Source organism: Plodia interpunctella, chromosome 8 (assembly GCF_027563975.2).
Source record: "Plodia interpunctella isolate USDA-ARS_2022_Savannah chromosome 8, ilPloInte3.2, whole genome shotgun sequence".
Taxonomy (NCBI): Eukaryota; Metazoa; Arthropoda; class Insecta; order Lepidoptera; family Pyralidae; genus Plodia; species Plodia interpunctella.
Genome location: NC_071301.1, coordinates 5,397,918 through 5,416,371, shown reverse-complemented (window position 1 = coordinate 5,416,371; position 18,454 = coordinate 5,397,918). Strand labels below are relative to the sequence as shown.

At 35.3% G+C, this 18,454-nt stretch overlaps 1 protein-coding gene across 5 annotated transcripts; it reads left to right on the top strand.

The window, feature by feature from the left end:
• Positions 1–1,699: 1,699 nt before the first annotated feature.
• KaiR1D (Kainate-type ionotropic glutamate receptor subunit 1D) lies at positions 1,700–18,243 on the top strand. 5 transcript variants are annotated; one of them, XM_053748903.2, is made up of 19 exons: positions 1,700–2,002; positions 4,409–4,485; positions 4,929–5,084; positions 5,564–5,748; positions 6,574–6,731; positions 7,291–7,432; positions 7,974–8,141; positions 8,230–8,250; positions 9,161–9,313; positions 9,593–9,811; positions 10,104–10,354; positions 10,802–10,981; positions 12,107–12,244; positions 13,261–13,459; positions 14,305–14,536; positions 14,951–15,066; positions 15,600–15,755; positions 16,409–16,417; positions 17,361–18,243. In XM_053748903.2, exons 2-19 carry the CDS (start codon positions 4,410–4,412, stop codon positions 17,511–17,513), a joined length of 2,712 nt encoding a protein of 903 aa, XP_053604878.1. In that variant the 5' UTR covers positions 1,700–2,002; position 4,409; the 3' UTR covers positions 17,514–18,243. The 5 variants fall into 5 exon arrangements, with proteins under 5 accessions (XP_053604878.1, XP_053604879.1, XP_053604880.1 ...); XM_053748904.2 differs by lacking the exon at positions 12,107–12,244 and adding an exon at positions 11,409–11,540; XM_053748905.2 differs by lacking the exon at positions 16,409–16,417.
• The last annotated feature ends 211 nt before the right edge of the window (positions 18,244–18,454 follow it).

Genomic DNA, 18,454 nt, shown 5'->3' with positions numbered 1-18,454 from the left:
TATAACCAACAGCTCCACCTAGGTCTAACTGCACTTTGGGGTTTAGCAACATATACATATACTCGTATATAGTATATATACTCGTTATAGTAGTAAAATAATTATTATATATAATAATAATTAATAATTGAGCTAGCCCCAAAGTAAGTTCGAGACTTGCGTTATGGGATACTAACTCAACGATACCATATTTTATAACAAATACATATATAGATAAACATCAAAGGCCCGGGTCAATCAGAAAAAGATCATTTTCCATCTTGACCCGACCGGGGATCGAACCCGGGACCTCTCGGTTCAGGGGCAATGACTTTACCACTACGCCACCGAGGTCGTCAACGTAGTCGTCACGTCGTCGTCGTCAAACGCCAAGTAGTAAAACAACTGTTGTTGTTCAAAAGTAAAACAACAATTTGATTGTCATATTAGGATTCTGACGCGGTTCCAATTTTGAAAAATAACATGGGTCGACTGTGGCCTACTCACTGCTTCGACAGATCAAATTTAAAAAATTAGAACGCTTCATAATTTGTACTGCGCCTTAAATTTCTGTTTGCAGCCACCTAATCTCATCTTGCTGGCCGGCTTCCAGATTCCAGCGTGGAAACGCCGGCGGCGGCGGTGGCAATCGTCGTCGATCGCTTTTTCTAAATCCTCTCTTTGTGACGGCGATCAACCTTCTGTCACTATTCTTATTGTTTACTTCTACCTAAAGCTCAGGATTATTTGGGTAAGAAAATAGATATATGTTGTGTTGCTCAGAGTAAATAAAATGTATGCAACAAAAATATTATCCAAAGATTGTATCATTCAAAATCATAAAGAGAAACTTTTAAATTTTCTAAAAAAAAAATAGAATCATGGAGGAACATGCTTTTCGAAATTATGATAGAGAATACTTTTGCGATAGTTCTTAACAAATCATTACATGTATTGCTATGTTTGATTGAAAGAAAGATTTCAAATGATACTACAATATAAAATGAAACTATTAAATCATGGGCAAAGAACTAGACTTCCATTTAAAAAATATTGGAGGGAAGCCTCTGACCAGCGGTCGGATACTTGATAGCTCTAAATAATAATAAATAATAATTTAATTATTTAAATGAATATTCCTTTGGAGTAAATATTAATATCCAAGGATATAAACCTAAATTAAGGCTACATGACAGATGACACTTCTGATTACGGCTGAAATTCCTCATTCGACAGACGTATTGTCTGATGTCAAAGAGCGAAATAATCGCGGTGTGAATAATGAAAAGACAATTTGCGTCGACTATGCGAATCCTGGAGTTCAACGGACGCCGGGGTGCGTGCGAAGTGGCTGCCGCTGCGTAGTCCACCATCCAGGGGATGTTTTACTGAGGAAAAGAACCGCTAGATGTTTATGTATTTCTTGTGGACGCTTATATATTATTTTTTGTTATGGTTTATTCTCATGTGGAATATTAGGATTTTTATACAATAACGTAAACGTTTATTTAATAACGTAAAAATTAGACGACAAAATATATTGCTTGTGACATTTAAGTTAAATAAGTGAGGAAAAGAAACACAAAATAGAAAAAGATTTTAGTTACAGTTTCTAAGAAATTCGAGCTAAGTTTTGGTGTCAGTATTTCATCCCAGCGGATGGTGTCGCTTGGCAGGGTGTATGCACGCAGGCGCGGTAAGGCTTCTGCGCTTTCCCCCAGTCGCCAGCTTGCCAATGCCGTACGCGGGCGGCCGCTCCACAGGCCTACATCGCACATGACTCGATTTACACTCGAATACAAATCGATACAGATTTGATCAACTAACCGAAATCGAGCCGCACGTGTCCGAAATTAAGTAGAATCAAAAACAAACAAATACTGCCGAGCTAATAACAACGAAGTTTAAAAATGTTATACTCTGTGTACGTGTGTGCGTTTCGTAGATTTTGTTAGTGATAAATTAATTAGTGTGTGTCGAATTGTTTAACTTCTATTTATGTTGTCAAATACGGATCATACAGGTAATTAATTAATTATTTTTAATAAAATAGTAATATTTAATAAGTAATTTAACAAATTGCATATAGACTTATTCATAATATTCAAATCAAATAAACAGGAAATTGATATCGGGCCCAATTTCAAGATATCAAGGCATTTCGGACCATTACTTATGAAAACAGGAAATTATAGTATTTCTACTACTTTCCTTATGGAAAATGGAAAAATTACACGTCGTCTAAACTTAAATGTAAATAACGATAATAAAAATAATTGTGAATAATACTATGTAAGGTTCAAAATAACCACCTTAACTAATTTTCCACATAAGAAGACACTTTTACGTTTATTCCTTCAGTTATTGTCTTAACTCTGTCGGTCATAAAGTGTCCGGCCTAAATTCTTGACCGTGTATCTCCATTTCTAGCGATCGTTGGTCTATTGTTGTGAGTAATCCCTTATCTTGGTATCAAAATGTTTTAATTTCCCTTAGTCTGTTATGTGTGAAGTTAGAGTCCACTATATTTTCTTGCTTTTAGGCGGGATTTGGCCAGATCTTCGTTTAGAAAAGAAGCCACTAAAAGAAGATACACATTCATTAATTAAGCCAGTATTGTTACAAAACGATACCATCTATTTTAATGAACTCTCTACACTCTCTACTAGATAGGGCAAAGTTAAACAGAAAAGTTTTATGATTATAATCAAACCGTTCGATCGACAATATTCTGAAATATTTTTTATTAGACATAGATAAGAAAGCGCGTAAGTGGGGCCAACGCTTTTTATTATTTCAAATTAATCCCTTGATCTATCTAATGATAATATAATACTTTGATTTGTATAGCAATAATGTTGGGCATGTTGATCTTAAGCTGACTGACGTCAAAACATTGGGTATGACCGGGAGGTTGACCGTTACAGTTGACAGTTAATATGCCATTCAGACCCAAAATTGTCAATTATGCTATATAAATAAAAAAAGTCCTGTTATAATAAGAGTTAAGATCAACAAATAAGAAAAAAGAAGACTACACCGACTATGGGAAAAAAATATATATTTGGTCCCATTTTCGCTCCGTCATCAGTCACGTCTAGCACTCTTCTATTATTAAGTTTATGTCTAAAAAATTGGTTCCACTTTGTTGTTATTCGATCGAATAGGTCCCTCTAGGGACCTTCCTGAGGGTGTTTCACTCATAGTATACCGAAGTAGTTTTATTGATCATTGAAGGGAAATATTGTGCAGATTCAAGGTAGTGACATGAGAAAGAGATGGAAATATGTATAATAGCATTGGTCACTTTCATTCCTAAATCAATACTAAAATTGCCGAGAATATAAGTAGGTATAAAAGTATATAAATCATGTGATAAATTCGTCACATCTACTATGAGACACTTTTTTAGATTCGGATTGACTGTCACGGAACAATTATCTATACAAGTTTATTACCTGGTCCGACTACTATCACGAGTATATGATTGAAAATAAATTACATACGATTATGAACAACACGCTTTCTCATATCTTCACTCAACGTCACGAAACAAGATTCGCCAACATAAAATTCGTTCACAACACGCTTCGTCAATTTTCTTTATAAAAAGGTATTCACTAAAAGTTATTAAAACGGTTTAAAAAAAACACAATTGCATCTTTAATTTTCACGAAATAGATTATGGAACTTGGTGCACGACGACAAAGGAAATTAATTACGCGGTTTGCTAAATGGCGGCGAATAAATCTGAGAAAATGAAGAAGCGTGGCTGTCGGGATAAATTTGTACCTAGGCGGTATTTCGTATTGAATTATTGTGTAAGCTAACGCAGCGATATTGATCGAGTTATTTTAAGAAAATACTTTTATTTAGACTACCTGTATGAGACTACCTATATATGCTTACATTATTTCCTTAGTAAATGTGAGTTAGGTACGTGCATATTCGAGTATTGTGTTCTACTAACCAACCTACGTACACATCCAATATACTATTTGCCAAAAATATGTATCATTTTGTAATGTTTAGTTATTTAAACAAACATGACATGAGTTTTTATTTTTTATCTAATTACGCGATTTAATAGGTTATTAGCAAATAAATTATTAGGAATGCTTTTTAACTAAAATAGAGCAGGGCACGTCACAACATGATAGCAATACAAACGCCATGTATATTATAGATTTTTTATAAAAAATATCTTATTTTGAATGTTCTGTTGTTGTTAAAGTTCCCGGTTCCTTTCTCTTTTATCAACCGAATCAATTTATCCACTCATAATGAACTCCTTTCCGCAAAGTTCCAATAAATTCTACCTTTATTACGCTTGAGTGGCCTGTGTACGGTCAGATGATACAAAACGGCTTGATGACTGCACCGAAATGCCAAAACTTTCTATATTGTAAAAGTTTCTCCGTTGTTTCAGAATGAGAGGGACGGAAGCGATTTTTCTCATTTTGTTTTTCGGACGACTTTCTGCCCTGCCAGATACAATACGAATAGGTAAGATTTTTCATAATTTGCTTTTTAACGTTCAGGCCAGTGATACATTGCAAATTTATTTAATTTAATGGAGACTTAATGGCGAAGTTAATTATTACGTTAATTCGCATTTGGAAAACAAAATGGAAAGATGCCAAAGTAGAGGCGACTAAATAATAACATTATGATAGTCAACTAGATTAAACATTTTTCATTTTGAGGTCTGGATTGTAGTGGTTTTAATATGTGTACCATAGCATTATGATATATGTTTCTACTGAATGTGTTGTTCTATTTTGTTTTGTTGTTGTTATAATCAGGAAATTAAGATAAATTTCGGGCTAATTTTCAGATTAACTTAACCCTAAGAGGTCGGCCCGACCGTACATATGCGAACTATTACATTATGGATTTAATTTTACAAACATTTAACGATTTTTTATATATATTTATTTATGCGCCAGGTGGCCTCTTCCACCCTGAAGACGATAAACAAGAAGTAGCGTTTCGCTACGCAGTAGAGAGAGTGAATGCTGACAGGGCTGTACTACCAAGGGCAAAGTTACTTGCACAGGTTGAGACTATATCACCCCAGGACAGCTTCCACGCATCCAAGAGAGGTTAGTTTACATAGGTTTACATGATTGATTAGGCATAGATACTTATATGACTGAAATATTGTATTTACTGAACATGAACCAGCGGTCATTTGTACATACGTCGAAAAGTTTGTATCTTACAGTAATATTTAATAGCATATTTTTAATAGAGTAAGATTTTAACTTTGTTACAAATATGTATTTTTGGTGGGTAAAATGTTAGGTTAGTAGCCTCATAAACTGACATAGATGTTATATACTTGTCATGTCTTTTTATATTATTTTTATACAGCTTAAATTATGAGCAAACGAATGAGCCATTTGATTTAATTTGTCAAAACGATTATTTCATATAGACATAGAAACATTTTAAAAACAAAAATCATCAAATTTATTATTTGGAAAAAATGTCTTAGCTAGAGCTTATCAGCCTTGTCACGTTTTTTCATCTAAAGTAATTAATAAGAAAATAAAAAAGGTAACAATGTTTACCTGTCCAGTGTGTCATTTACTCCGGAGTGGCGTGGCAGCGATATTCGGTCCCCAGTCGGCTCCCGCTGCGGCCCACGTGCAGTCCATATGTGACACGATGGAACTGCCCCACTTGGAGACCAGGTGGGACTACAGGACCAGAAGGGAATCCTGCCTCGTCAACCTTTATCCCCACCCGGCGGCTCTCAGTCGAGTAAGTAACAAGCACACTGTTACAAATTCAATTTCAAAATTCGATGATTGTAAATTGCAACTTAGGATGATAATTGATCAATTATATGACGTCAATAAAATATTTTAAACTAAGTCTATCGCCGATTTCAAAGCGCAAGTGAATAAAAAGCGGCATAACAAAATTCACCGGAGCTTTTCTTTAAACAAGTATATAAATCGGAATGAAATATCACTCTTGAAATATCACAAAAGTGAATAAGTCGGATATTACATATCGACAACTTAATAAATCGATAGTTTGTTTGGCAATTTTATTTGAATAATCACGTCTGTCAATTGGTAAATGTAAAGCATTTTAATAAATATTGAATAAGTAAGTACTTAGTCCATGGCTGTGTTTGTTTGAGTCATATTTATCGAGACATAAGTACGTGACTTTTGTGGTTCAAAGCGAATTCATTTATTCTTTTGTCACTACTTTGAAACTAGACGGCATAAGTCAAGCTGAATAATATATATATAGTACATATATTTTTCTCATATCGCAAATGAATCTCTACTGAAAATTTCTGTATTTCAAGACTATATATGTATATTGATTCTAATATTTTTGTTTGATTGTGAACATGTCAGCTCCATTTTGCTAAGTGCCTAATATAGGGTTGTAATATACATAGGATTTATGAACACAAAAAAAATGGAAGAGTGAAGTTCAAGTTCAATTTGATACAAGAAGGAATATGAGGATGACCTAAGTAAATAATGTTACTAGATTTTTGTTACCGTTCTACTGTCTAGTTATATTTAGATGTAGTAGTAGGCTTACTCTTTAGTTTTATTCTAGGCCTATGTAGACCTGGTGAGGGCATGGGGATGGAAGTCCTTTACTATAGTTTATGAGAACAGCGATGGACTAGTGCGACTACAAGAGTTGCTCAAAGCCCATGGACCTTCAGAACTGCCGGTCGCAGTGAGACAACTGCCGGATTCCCATGATTACAGGTAAGTTATGGTTTATTTATTCACTTTTCAAGAATTTGCACAATCTCAAAGATATCAGGGTGTACACACGTGTTTTATAAATAGAACACGTATTTGTTTACAAAATGCATTATCTAATACGTACGTTTACCCAAAACCGGGATGTTCTCAAAGTGAAACATCCATTATCTTCTCTTTACCTGAGAATCTGAGAAGCTTCTAGACTTAGTTCGAAGCCGCTGGTGTGTGTCCGCTTTGTTATCGAATATTCTAATGCAATATCCCTTCAGACAAGGTGATTGTATGCGTATATACCAATAATACCATAATTTAGAATGATATATACCTACGAAAAACGATCTTGTATAGTTGTAATAAGCAACCGATACTTTATGAAAAAAAAAAATTGAACGTTATGACATTATCGTGTCTATCTTATTTTTATAGCAGGTTGTTCTAGTTCTATTTTTCATATCATGTCATATTGTAATTCCGATATACCGACTTGCTCCTTATCTTGTATGTTAATTTGGGAATTAGGAACATTAACAGTTATGTTAGCTATTACTATTCATCTCAGGCCTCTGCTGAAGCAAATAAAGAACTCAGCTGAATCGCATATAGTGCTGGACTGCGCGACGGACCGGATCCGCGACGTGCTTCAGCAGGCGCAGCAGATTGGCATGATGTCGGACTACCACAGCTATCTCATCACCTCGCTGGTATAACAATATGCCCATTGTTTTAATTTTTCTACCAGGCCGCAACATCATCGGAACACAACAATTTATTACAAGGTACTTTGGCAACAGACCCTAAGGTACAAAGTTAGCAACGCGCGTGTGATACTATGGTCTTGCAGGCATCCATAGAAGAGTCCAGTAGGATCACATGCCTGTTTGCCTGCTTGGTTGGTAGTATAAAATACAAAAAGTGGATGCACTCGGTTTGTTTCACAAGACGACACTCAGTTATTTTGTCATCAAGATTTATTACGTGTATGTGTTTTTTCAACATTTGTCAAATATATGAAAATAATTTGCCGTAATGACACCATCGCAATAACAACCTCATGAAACCTCACTCACACACTGTAAACGAAACGAACAGTTTAATTAATTGGGCAATATAACAGGTTTGCGGCTATTACTTACGCTACTGTTCCTTAAACACACAATTACACTCCTACTCGTATTGTGCGGAATATATCCCGAAAGTGTTAAATCAAGTAGATATAATGTAACGACGTTATTGTTTCCACAGGACCTTCACAGTGTTGACTTAGAGGAGTTCAAATATGGTGGCACCAACATAACAGCTTTAAGGTTACTGGATCCCGAACGAACTGATGTCCAAAAAGTCATAAGAGACTGGGTATACGATGAAGCCCGGAAAGGCAGAAAATTACAGTTGGGCCACACTTCGGCTAAGGTAAATGTATAAGATATATTTGTACAGGATAACTGAAGTATTGTTTGCATAGTAAAGGTTAATATTAAAATATTCATTTTATTTGCAGGAAAATATGACCTTTATAAAGGTGAGTGCAAATTGTTCTTTGACAATGTTATTTTTGGTGACATGGGTTTTATTAATAAGGTTAACTTATGATCAAAATACTTATTTAGGTTTTACTGTTTAGTTTATGAATATTCTATTATAAATGCGAATGTTTATCAGGATATAAATATATATATATATAGGTTACTTTTACGCGCAAAATCTTTAAAAACGATTGTTATGAAATTTGGTACATGGATAGAATATAATCTGGAATAACACAGAGTACTTTTAACCCGAAATTCCCACGAGAGCGAAGCCGGGGCACAGCTAGTGAGTTATAAGAATATGTAACTGGTTCTTAAAAAAAATAAATAGTTATATCAAATTGATTCAACAATGTATCTCTACATTAACACGAAATAAGAATGTTTTGAACGTATATAAACTGAAACATTGGAAGAGGATCTTTTTCTTGAGTTAATTTCGTTTGTTTCGACATTCCTTTTCCCTTCAGATCTGGAGTGTTTCCCTTTGATGGCAACATTCCACTATTGACAACATTTCCGACATCCTTGTCATGTGTAAATTTTGCTTTATTAGGTTTGTTACTGTAGCTAGGGAATATTCTACATTGTTTTACTCTCTATTCGAATACTTATTAGGCTATATGTGATATGGCTATCAATAGATTGGATTTGGGAATTGGGAAAATTAATTTGAAATTACTGTATTTTCGATTACTCGAAGAGTAAATTTTGAGTATCCAAAAGCCATCTTTGAAGTTAATTATAAAGAATGCAATGCTCCCGTAAATAAATAAAATTCAGCAAAGTAGGAGAGAAAACCATATCTAAGAAATTTATCGGAGGAACCATACGAAGGGATAAAGAAGATTACATATTATCGATGCCTTCTTAGACATAAATACGTTGTATTTGTACCGTCAGACGGAAACAGCACTAATGTACGACGCAGTACACCTGTTCGCGAAAGCGTTGCACGACCTCGATACGTCTCAGCAAATCGACGTGCGACCACTCTCCTGCGAAGCCGAGGATACCTGGCCTCACGGGTACAGCCTCATCAACTACATGAAGATCGTGAGTGCTGCATACAAATTTATTTTCTTATTACACTGGACTAATCTATCAATGCACTGCTATTTCTACCTTGATAGATAGTCTTGAGTGCTGAAACTTGGAGGAAAGTTAATTTTATAACAACAGAACCAGGTTAGAGCGGATTCCCTGGGTACTTATATTTTACTCATTGTTGTTGTTGAAGTTTAAAATGAAACTGAAATTTCTATATTTACCGCAAAAGCCTCATTCAAAATTCTCAGACAAATTAATACAAAACTCGTTTATTTCAATGAACAGGTTGAAATGAAAGGCTTAACCGGAGTTATAAAGTTTGACCATCAAGGATTCCGAAGCGATTTCACTCTAGATATAATTGAACTAACAAGGGACGGTCTTCAAAAGGCGGGAACTTGGAACTCATCGGAAGGGGTCAATTACACGAGATCCTACGGCGAGAACCAAAAACAGATCGTCGAAATACTCCAAAATAAAACGCTCATCGTCACTACAATTTTGGTAAGTAATAAACAAGATCATACTGTCTACATTAATTCTCGGGAGCGTTTTACTGCTCTCTTGCGACCCACAAACGCAAAATTAGCGTATCCTACATGTATATACGAGTGTCGTCGGTATGTGAACTGGGATTTCGTAGACAAGCGTGTTGTAAAAATATATTCACTGTGGGAATTTGCTTGAGAGAGAGACATCCGCATTCATAGCTTCAATATGGAACGTTGTCTTCAAAAATCGTCATTTTCATTTCCAGCTAAGTGTATTATTTGAAATTTGTATGTTAATTTCGTAGAGTGCGCCATATTGTATGCGAAAGGAGGCGAGTGAGAAGTTGACTGGGAACGCACAATTCGAAGGGTACGCCATTGATCTGATTCACGAGATATCTAAAATTCTGGGCTTCAATTATACATTCAAGCTAGCGCCTGACGGTCGATACGGGTCCTACAACCGAGAGACTAAAGAGTGGGACGGAATGATAAGGGAGTTGCTGGAGCAGCGGGCCGATGTTGCTATCGCGGACCTCACCATTACTTATGATAGGTATGATCCACTAATCAAAATTATAATTATTTTTTAAGTCGGAGGACTAATAAAAATATGTGAACTTCAATTAGGTCTAATTGGTTCATGAAAAAACTAAAGACGAGTCTCTGTGGTTAGAACGAAATATATATTAGGTATATTTTAGTCCTCATACTAACTATATATAAAACAAATGGTACATAGATAAAAATGTAACAAAAAAATATGTAACGTCTGAAGTCTTTCACTATTGAATTACTAGTTTAGAGTATCTACTGGCTCATTTACATCTGTTTTCTTAAAGAATTCCAGTTAGTATATTCCCTCCATTTTCTCACTTACTAAACGCTTTCAACTTACATTTACCGCCAACAAATCCAATTACGCTCAAAATTTACGCGCAGAATTTTAATTTCCACGGAAAACCACAATGGGGGAATCATGGCTAATTTATTTCGCCAACAGGGAGCAAGTGGTCGACTTCACAATGCCATTTATGAACCTGGGTATTTCGGTGCTCTACCGAAAGCCTATAAAACAACCACCGAACCTGTTCTCATTCCTGTCACCTTTATCATTGGATGTATGGATCTATATGGCTACTGCGTATCTGGGAGTATCTGTGTTACTCTTCATCCTTGCAAGGTTAGTCAAACATGTATTATACAAAAGTAATTCGTTGAAATGAACAATGATATATGAATAAAATGTTTCTTGCTATATGTAAATAGAAGATGTATATTTTCTAGGTAGTTTATTCTCGAATATGCCATCGATGTTATAAGACAATGATATTAAAATGGCAATTTTGTTTGCGACAAAATTTCCTTTCTTTGACTAGAAACCAATTTATATTAAACAAAATATATTTATAATTTGTTTGTAATTTAGATACGAAAATAGTTCAGCAAAAATATCGGCGAATATAATAACGAAAAATATGTACTTACTTATATATGTATACAAAATATAATTTATTTTTTTCATAAACATTAATAACGTTTATTAAGTTTTTTCTCAGCAGTCCTTTTCTCATATTTAGTTCGTTTATATTAATAAATCAGTCTAATAGGTTCACTCCGTACGAATGGCACCAGTCGCACTCCCCAGACGGTGATAAAATGGAGAATATTTTCTCTCTCGCCAATTGTCTCTGGTTTGCCATCGGATCCCTCATGCAACAGAGCTGTGACTTTTTGCCCAAGTAAGATATCACTAAGTCCCCTTTTCTCGGGTTTAGAAACTTAAGTTTCCGAATCCGTTATCATAGTGAACTCAGCGAAATCCACAAGAAGAACTGCTGTAAAGGGGTTTTCGAATTTCACCAGTGCTAGTTGCGAATTTATATAGTATCGGAAGTAGATTATTACGTTATAATTATACAGACTTGGCTGACAATATCTAGTCTCCGTAAATATGCCAAACTATCTATTGTCTGATTACGTTTTCATCTGCTTTGCTGTGTATTTTCGCGAACGTTACAAAATTTAAATGGCAATTAATTCTAAATTTATGTTCTTTGACATAGCATTTGATATACACAGTACCCGTGTTACTACTGATAGTAACAGATAGTAACTTGGGGAACGAAAGACGCGTTACATAATTCCGAACAAAAACACATCGTTCTAATGTGAACGATGTATTTTTGTTCGGAATTATGTAATTAATATGAGATTTAGTTTCTGAAGTATAAATTTGCAATAGTCTGGTGGAATGCTCGTGTAAAAAAAGTTGATGAGGTGAATGACCGGCGGTATTTGGGCGCAGGTTCAGTCCGTACGAGTGGGATGGCCCCCGGAACTGCCTGGACGACCCGCCGCTCGTGGAGAATCAGTTCACCTTGTTGAACTCGCTCTGGTTCACTATCGGCTCTCTGATGCAGCAAGGTTCGGATATCGCACCGAAGTAAGTCAAAACAAATAACAGACGGCTATTGTTCCAGAATATTTATCCATCCCATTTTCCTAGGGGATTGACAAACGACATGATGCGACACGAAGCGACAGTTTCAAACTGTGAATGTGACTGCGGAGAATACTGAAAACTTTCTTCTGTGACACACTTATGTGACAAAATAATGTGACAGCGAGTCTGCCCTTTATCGTACATATCATACATATATTTGTACAGATGCTATAAAAGGGGATACTTTTAACACCGGTCGTACGTCGCGTCGTATCGCATCGCTACATGTGGCGTTCATACACTCACCTAGAACAATGGGTTAGCTTTGATCTCAAATATCGGATCCACTTAACTTTATCGTCGAGTTTAGCTATAATAAGGAAATGTAGCCTTCAGTTGCAGCCCTTGGATGAAGGACTCCCTTTACTAATTAGTTTCAAAGCGACCACAGCCCTTTGTGAATTTCAAGCATCGCTAGTTATTGAGTTCAATTTAAATAGAGACGTGTCGGCAATTTTGACTAGCTTTGTTTTGCACAATATTTGGCTAAGGACTTGGTAATTTAGTTGCTAATTGAATAACTAGATGGGACGATGTGTTTGTACTGTTGGTGCACCAGTACTTCAGTGCTTGTGTAGTGTCCATAGCTTGCTGCATCAAAGTTTGGAATTAACTTAGTGTTTAAGTTAGAGATCGATTTCGCTCGCATTTCAGTACGTACCCTCTTTATTTAGCAATTAATTTATTGTGAAATCTATCTCGTTTTACTGATTAACCAAATGTAATGATTTCAACAAATTATAGATAATATTTAAATGTATAATTCGTTCCAATAATATCATATCCCTAAGACATTCAGAGCACTTTTTGATATACGCCTCATATTTTATCAGAGTTTCGGAACTTTAAAGACAAAAGAAAATACCATGTCATAAATATAGTAAAATATTTTTCTATGATTTTCCTTCAATCTTTAATTAGATCAAAGCACTCACTCTGATCTTTATTTTCACCAGAGCGGTATCCACGCGAATGGTGGCTGGTATGTGGTGGTTTTTCACTCTGATTATGATATCGTCGTATACTGCCAATCTAGCGGCCTTCCTAACAGTGGAAAGAATGGACTCGCCCATTGAGAGTGCCGAGGACCTCGCTAAACAAACTAAGATCAAGTATGGGGCACTGAAGGGCGGATCTACAGCAGCTTTTTTCAGGGTGAGATATAACTTTGTTGTATTAAAAAAATTGCATACCGCCTGACATTTTAATTTAGGCCTCTCTCTCTCTCTCTCTTAAAGCATCAATCTCTGGGTCAGATTTCCATTTTTTCTTCACTTAGCTAGGTCGTTTTAACTTTAGGGAGTCAAAACAATTGAACCATTATTCAGTCTAGCTCTGAATAAATTTAAGGAGCTGACGACAACATTCAGTCATGAATAGGCACATAAAAAAGAAGATGGTTCTCATCATACATTTACGTGTATACTTTTGAAGGTATTTTTAGAAATTCTACCATAATTTGAAGCACCTGGTAAATAAATCATAAGAAAAGAAATTATGAACATTGCCGTGTTTCCGTCGTCGTAAGTAACAAATACAAAAACAGAAAATCTCCACAAGAACTAATGATCTACAAATCCGTTTTGGATTACATTGAAGGCTTAATGACTCGACAGAGTTCTTGCAGAGTCAATAGGTATTAAAAGCTCAGAAAGTTTTCCTTGACGAAGCTTGTTCTACGAACTCTAATGTGGATCGATTTCTCACAATTGAAGTACTATTTTTGCCTATGTCATAATGAACCATAGATTTTTATTTATCTATGTAATGAACCGTATATAAGACAATGACTTATTTAATATAGATTTTTTTACATTTCATAAAAGGTATCCGGTTGATTTACAAATTGCCTTATCTCAATGACACAACTACGACAAAACGTAGCTGCCTTAAAAAACATTCGTCAAGACTATCTCTAATGCAAGTCAGAAGTTAAAAATTGACGCTATCTTAGAAGAAAGATTTGAACTGCAAATCATATCACGAGTTTCACATAACAGGATTCAAACTTCTCGACATATCAGCGGATGTGGTCGTTCATGGAGTCAGCGCGGCCCACAGTCTTCACCAGCAGCAACAAAGAGGGGGAGGAGCGTGTGATGCGGGGCAAGGGGGGGTACGCCTACCTGATGGAGTCCACCACCATCGAGTACGTTGTAGAGAGGAACTGTGATCTCACTCAAGTGGGAGGAATGCTCGACTCCAAGGGATACGGGATCGCTATGCCGCCCAGTATGTATTAATTTATTTTTTAATGTAAGTACAGACTAAATATAAAACTTAATAATGGGAAACCATGGTAAAGGTATTCTCATTTATACGTATAGAAAATTCTTCCAGTATGTATTATCGTTATCCTAATATTCTCCATTCTATCGCCAAGAAAGTCGCAATGTTTGTTTCATTCCATGTAATCACCACAACTTACAAGATGAAATTTCTAAGCAACATATTCAAAACACATTACTGTTGTAAAAAATAACGATATGCTTAAATCCGCGCCCAATCCGCTAAACGAGTTTTTCTAAATTTCCCACAAAATGCGACATTGCAAAAGCAAATATCGCTGAAAACAAAAACAATTCACTTTCGCAGAACTTTGCAAATGGTTTTTATTTTAAAACTAATAGTATCGTTCTGTTTTAGATTCGCCATATCGCACGGCAATAAGCGGGGCCGTACTAAAACTGCAGGAAGAAGGGAAATTACACATTCTCAAAACAAAATGGTGGAAGGAAAAGCGCGGCGGCGGCTCGTGCCGAGTAAGTGCAAGTTTTGAAATATTTTAGATTACTTTTTGATAATGAATAAAAGTTATAACAATCCCGTTTTGATACAAAAATAGTGATATGTTTTTCAATACATTCACGTAATTTTTTTTGAAGTGAAAACTTCTTTAGCGGCGTTGTGCAGTTTTTGTGATGGGTATAAAATGTTAAACTCGCGTCAGGATACGTGACCCTGATCGAAAATTCGTAAGATATCAAAAATGCACAACGTTAATATTCAAGTTTTTACTTCTGCCGGCACTCCCGCAGTGCAACCCGGTTTTTTTATCACTAATAGTATTTACAGTTCACGTAATAACTGTTTACTTCTTTAGCAAGAAAATTGTTTGTTTTTTGGCAGAGGTAGTCAACCTCTTGATTGCCATTTTTTTTTAAAGAAATATATTTTTTCTTTTTGTTATTTACATTTTAATATAAGTCTAGTCTAATCCCGCGCGCGGGGCCCTTTCTAAATCTATGGTCTAGTCTAGGTCTAGCAGAATCATACATTTCTACATATAATTTAGGACGAAACGTCAAAATCGTCATCGACGGCTAACGAGCTGGGCTTGGCCAATGTTGGCGGCGTGTTCGTGGTGCTGATGGGGGGCATGGGGGTGGCCTGCGTGATCGCCGTTTGCGAATTCGTCTGGAAGTCTAGGAAGGTCGCCGTTGATGAGCGGGTATGTAAACTCTCTCTCTCTAATCGTTACTATTGTATTAACCCTGGTTCATTCTTTCATGTTATACCCGAAGCCCAGGGCCCGCGTGAAAAAAGAACCATTAAATTTTGATAAGATTTTTTTTTTACAATTTCTAATTGAAACTGTATTATTTTGTTCTAGTTTTACTTTTAAATTATAGGTAAACATTTGTTTTATATATTTTTAGTAGTTAGCTATACACTGAAGTATTTTATTGTTTTAAGTATTTATTTATTATAATTGAACAAATAAAATATAATGCCAAAGTAGTAGTCCGAAATTAACAGCTAAATAAAAAAATATAAATGCTACGAAAGGTATATAACATACCAAGCTACGATCATAGGCCTCTCGTAGCACGTTCTACGCCAGTCTACGAGCTAATTACCTTGTACGATTGATTGACACATCAACTTGTAGTTAGACATAGAACATCACAAATATTTTTATTGCTAGTGAAAAAGAATTTAAGTGTTTTATTATTTTGGAACAAAGTTTTTCTATTAACTAATTATATATACACAGCGAATTATTAAACATAAGCTAAAACACGTTATGAGCCTTGATTGTATGTATTTAATAATGTTACGTACATTGTAATTCGTTTTTTATTTTCTGGCTGCCGCATTCAGAAGGAAGAGGTAATTGCTTTGTTTTAATCTTGTAAATAAAAATGCCATCAAAACCATGCAGTAAAAAAACCAAACCAGTCTCAGTTTTTCTACCGCAAAAAGTTTTGAGATACGAAGTCGGTTAATTTTTTTAGTACCTACTTAAGAGACCTTCTGTCTTAAGTTATTACGTAAGTTATTATCGTATCAATATTAAAAATCTATTACGTTTTAAATAAATAGATCGACTTGGCCATCGCATGAAAACACAATGTATCTTACAAGTAGTACATATTATATTAGATTGTTTAGTCTATGGCGCTCCAAGCGATTGAAACTCGTCTCCAAAACGAATGTGTAATTCAATAATTTAATTCTTGTTTTATCCACAACGAAGTTATTGGGGTTCGAAATTGCCCTGAATTCGAGAAAAGGATGATACGGCCGTGCCGTTTGCTCGACTTGGCGGGGGCACTTCACTGCCCCCAAATTTTAAACTGATTTCATGCTTCTGATACTTTTCCATTTTCAAACAGTTTTGATGACAATTAATAGTAATATTTTATGAGATACTTAAAACTCGCATCCGAAATCCGAACCTTATTTCTCATCATAAAATGACCATAAAACATTTTGCAATGGCGTTAAACGTAATCACAACATAAAATAGCATTCACATCGCAAGTAATTTATGCTGTGATAATATATAATATCTATATGATGTGCAAAATATATAATATCTGTACGTGATACCTACAATTGTATACTAATGTTATTCTTACAAAAGATGAAGTATACTTAAAGCAAGTATGTTTTGTCACTATCGCACTTTACAAAATTTTACATTGACAGAACGAGACGTTTGTAAAAGGCCTTGAGGGACCGTTCCGTGTGATGTCATTAAAATATAATCGATGGACACAATTTCGATAAATAATTGACCTAACAGTCAATATACATTTTTAATGTGCAGGCGTCACTGTGCTCAGAAATGGCGTCGGAGCTGCGTTCGGCACTAAAATGCCCAAGTGGCACTGGTAGTGCCTCAAACGCCGGCGGCGCTCGCGACGGCGCCGGCTCCCCCTACCTGCACTATGGGTTCAGTACTAAGAGCCAACTACACTAGCGCCCAACCTCAGCCTCCTCGCCACCGAGCGATGTGTAGGCAGACTTGAGTGAATGTGTGTGACAATGTGGGTTAAGACAATATGCATAGATAAATGAAAGTCGTCGCCTGCTACGGCTTTAGATACCATAGTCGTTTGGAACTTGAAATGGGGCAGGAAATAGTGGCATGTTCTCATTTCAAAAATAAGTTGATTCATAACGGAGGAAGTTTAATCGAAGCGAGCGTAGACTTCCAAAATCTATGACAATATGTACATAAATCATATCTTATTGAGGTGATTGTGATCGTAAGTACGAGATTTTTTTTATCTTTCTGGTCCTACAATAAACAATTTAAATAAATATTTTGTCTCATTTCACGTGTACTCGATCGCAATCACCTTTAAATATACTAAGATGTTATTGTAAAGTGTACGAAATAAATTGTACAATTGATTTTTGGAATTTATAATTAATGACTAGAGAAATGTTGCGAGTAGTTGATGTTTATATTCCTCCTCGCGAGCCAAAGAAATTAAACTTTTGTGCCAAATTTTTCCTTCGCTGTATAAATTCTCCATTGAGGTTAGGTAGCAACTAATATTTTTTGTAAAAATACGTTTTTGACTTAGAATAACATTAGTAATCGATGTTTTATACGTATAAATCTCAATTAGAATTGCAAAGACATTTCATAAAATAAGTAATATGAAACAAAGTGCTAAAATGTTTTAATACTAAATATAAAATTTGTAAATATTTAAAATAAGTACTGCCATAGAAGTAACTTCTTTCGTTTAAATTAAGTTTAGATTAAAGTTGATTGTCAAATAACATTTAAAAACAATTGACCATCGTTACTGTAAATCAATTTTTCTTAGTTATGTCTATTTATAAGTTCAAGTTGGTCTAAACAATTTGTTTATAGCTAATGTTGTGCCAAAACGTGATCTCACTCTA

Excerpts from the sequence above, each read along its gene's own strand:
- KaiR1D (XM_053748903.2), top strand. The coding sequence starts at position 4,410 with ATGAGAGGGACGGAAGCGATTTTTCTCATTTTGTTTTTCGGACGACTT. Across the intron at positions 8,142-8,229 it reads TGGGCCACACTTCGGCTAAG|GAAAATATGACCTTTATAAA; the intron begins GTAAATGTATAA and ends TTTTATTTGCAG. Across the intron at positions 10,982-12,106 it reads TTACTCTTCATCCTTGCAAG|GTTCAGTCCGTACGAGTGGG; the intron begins GTTAGTCAAACA and ends ATTTGGGCGCAG.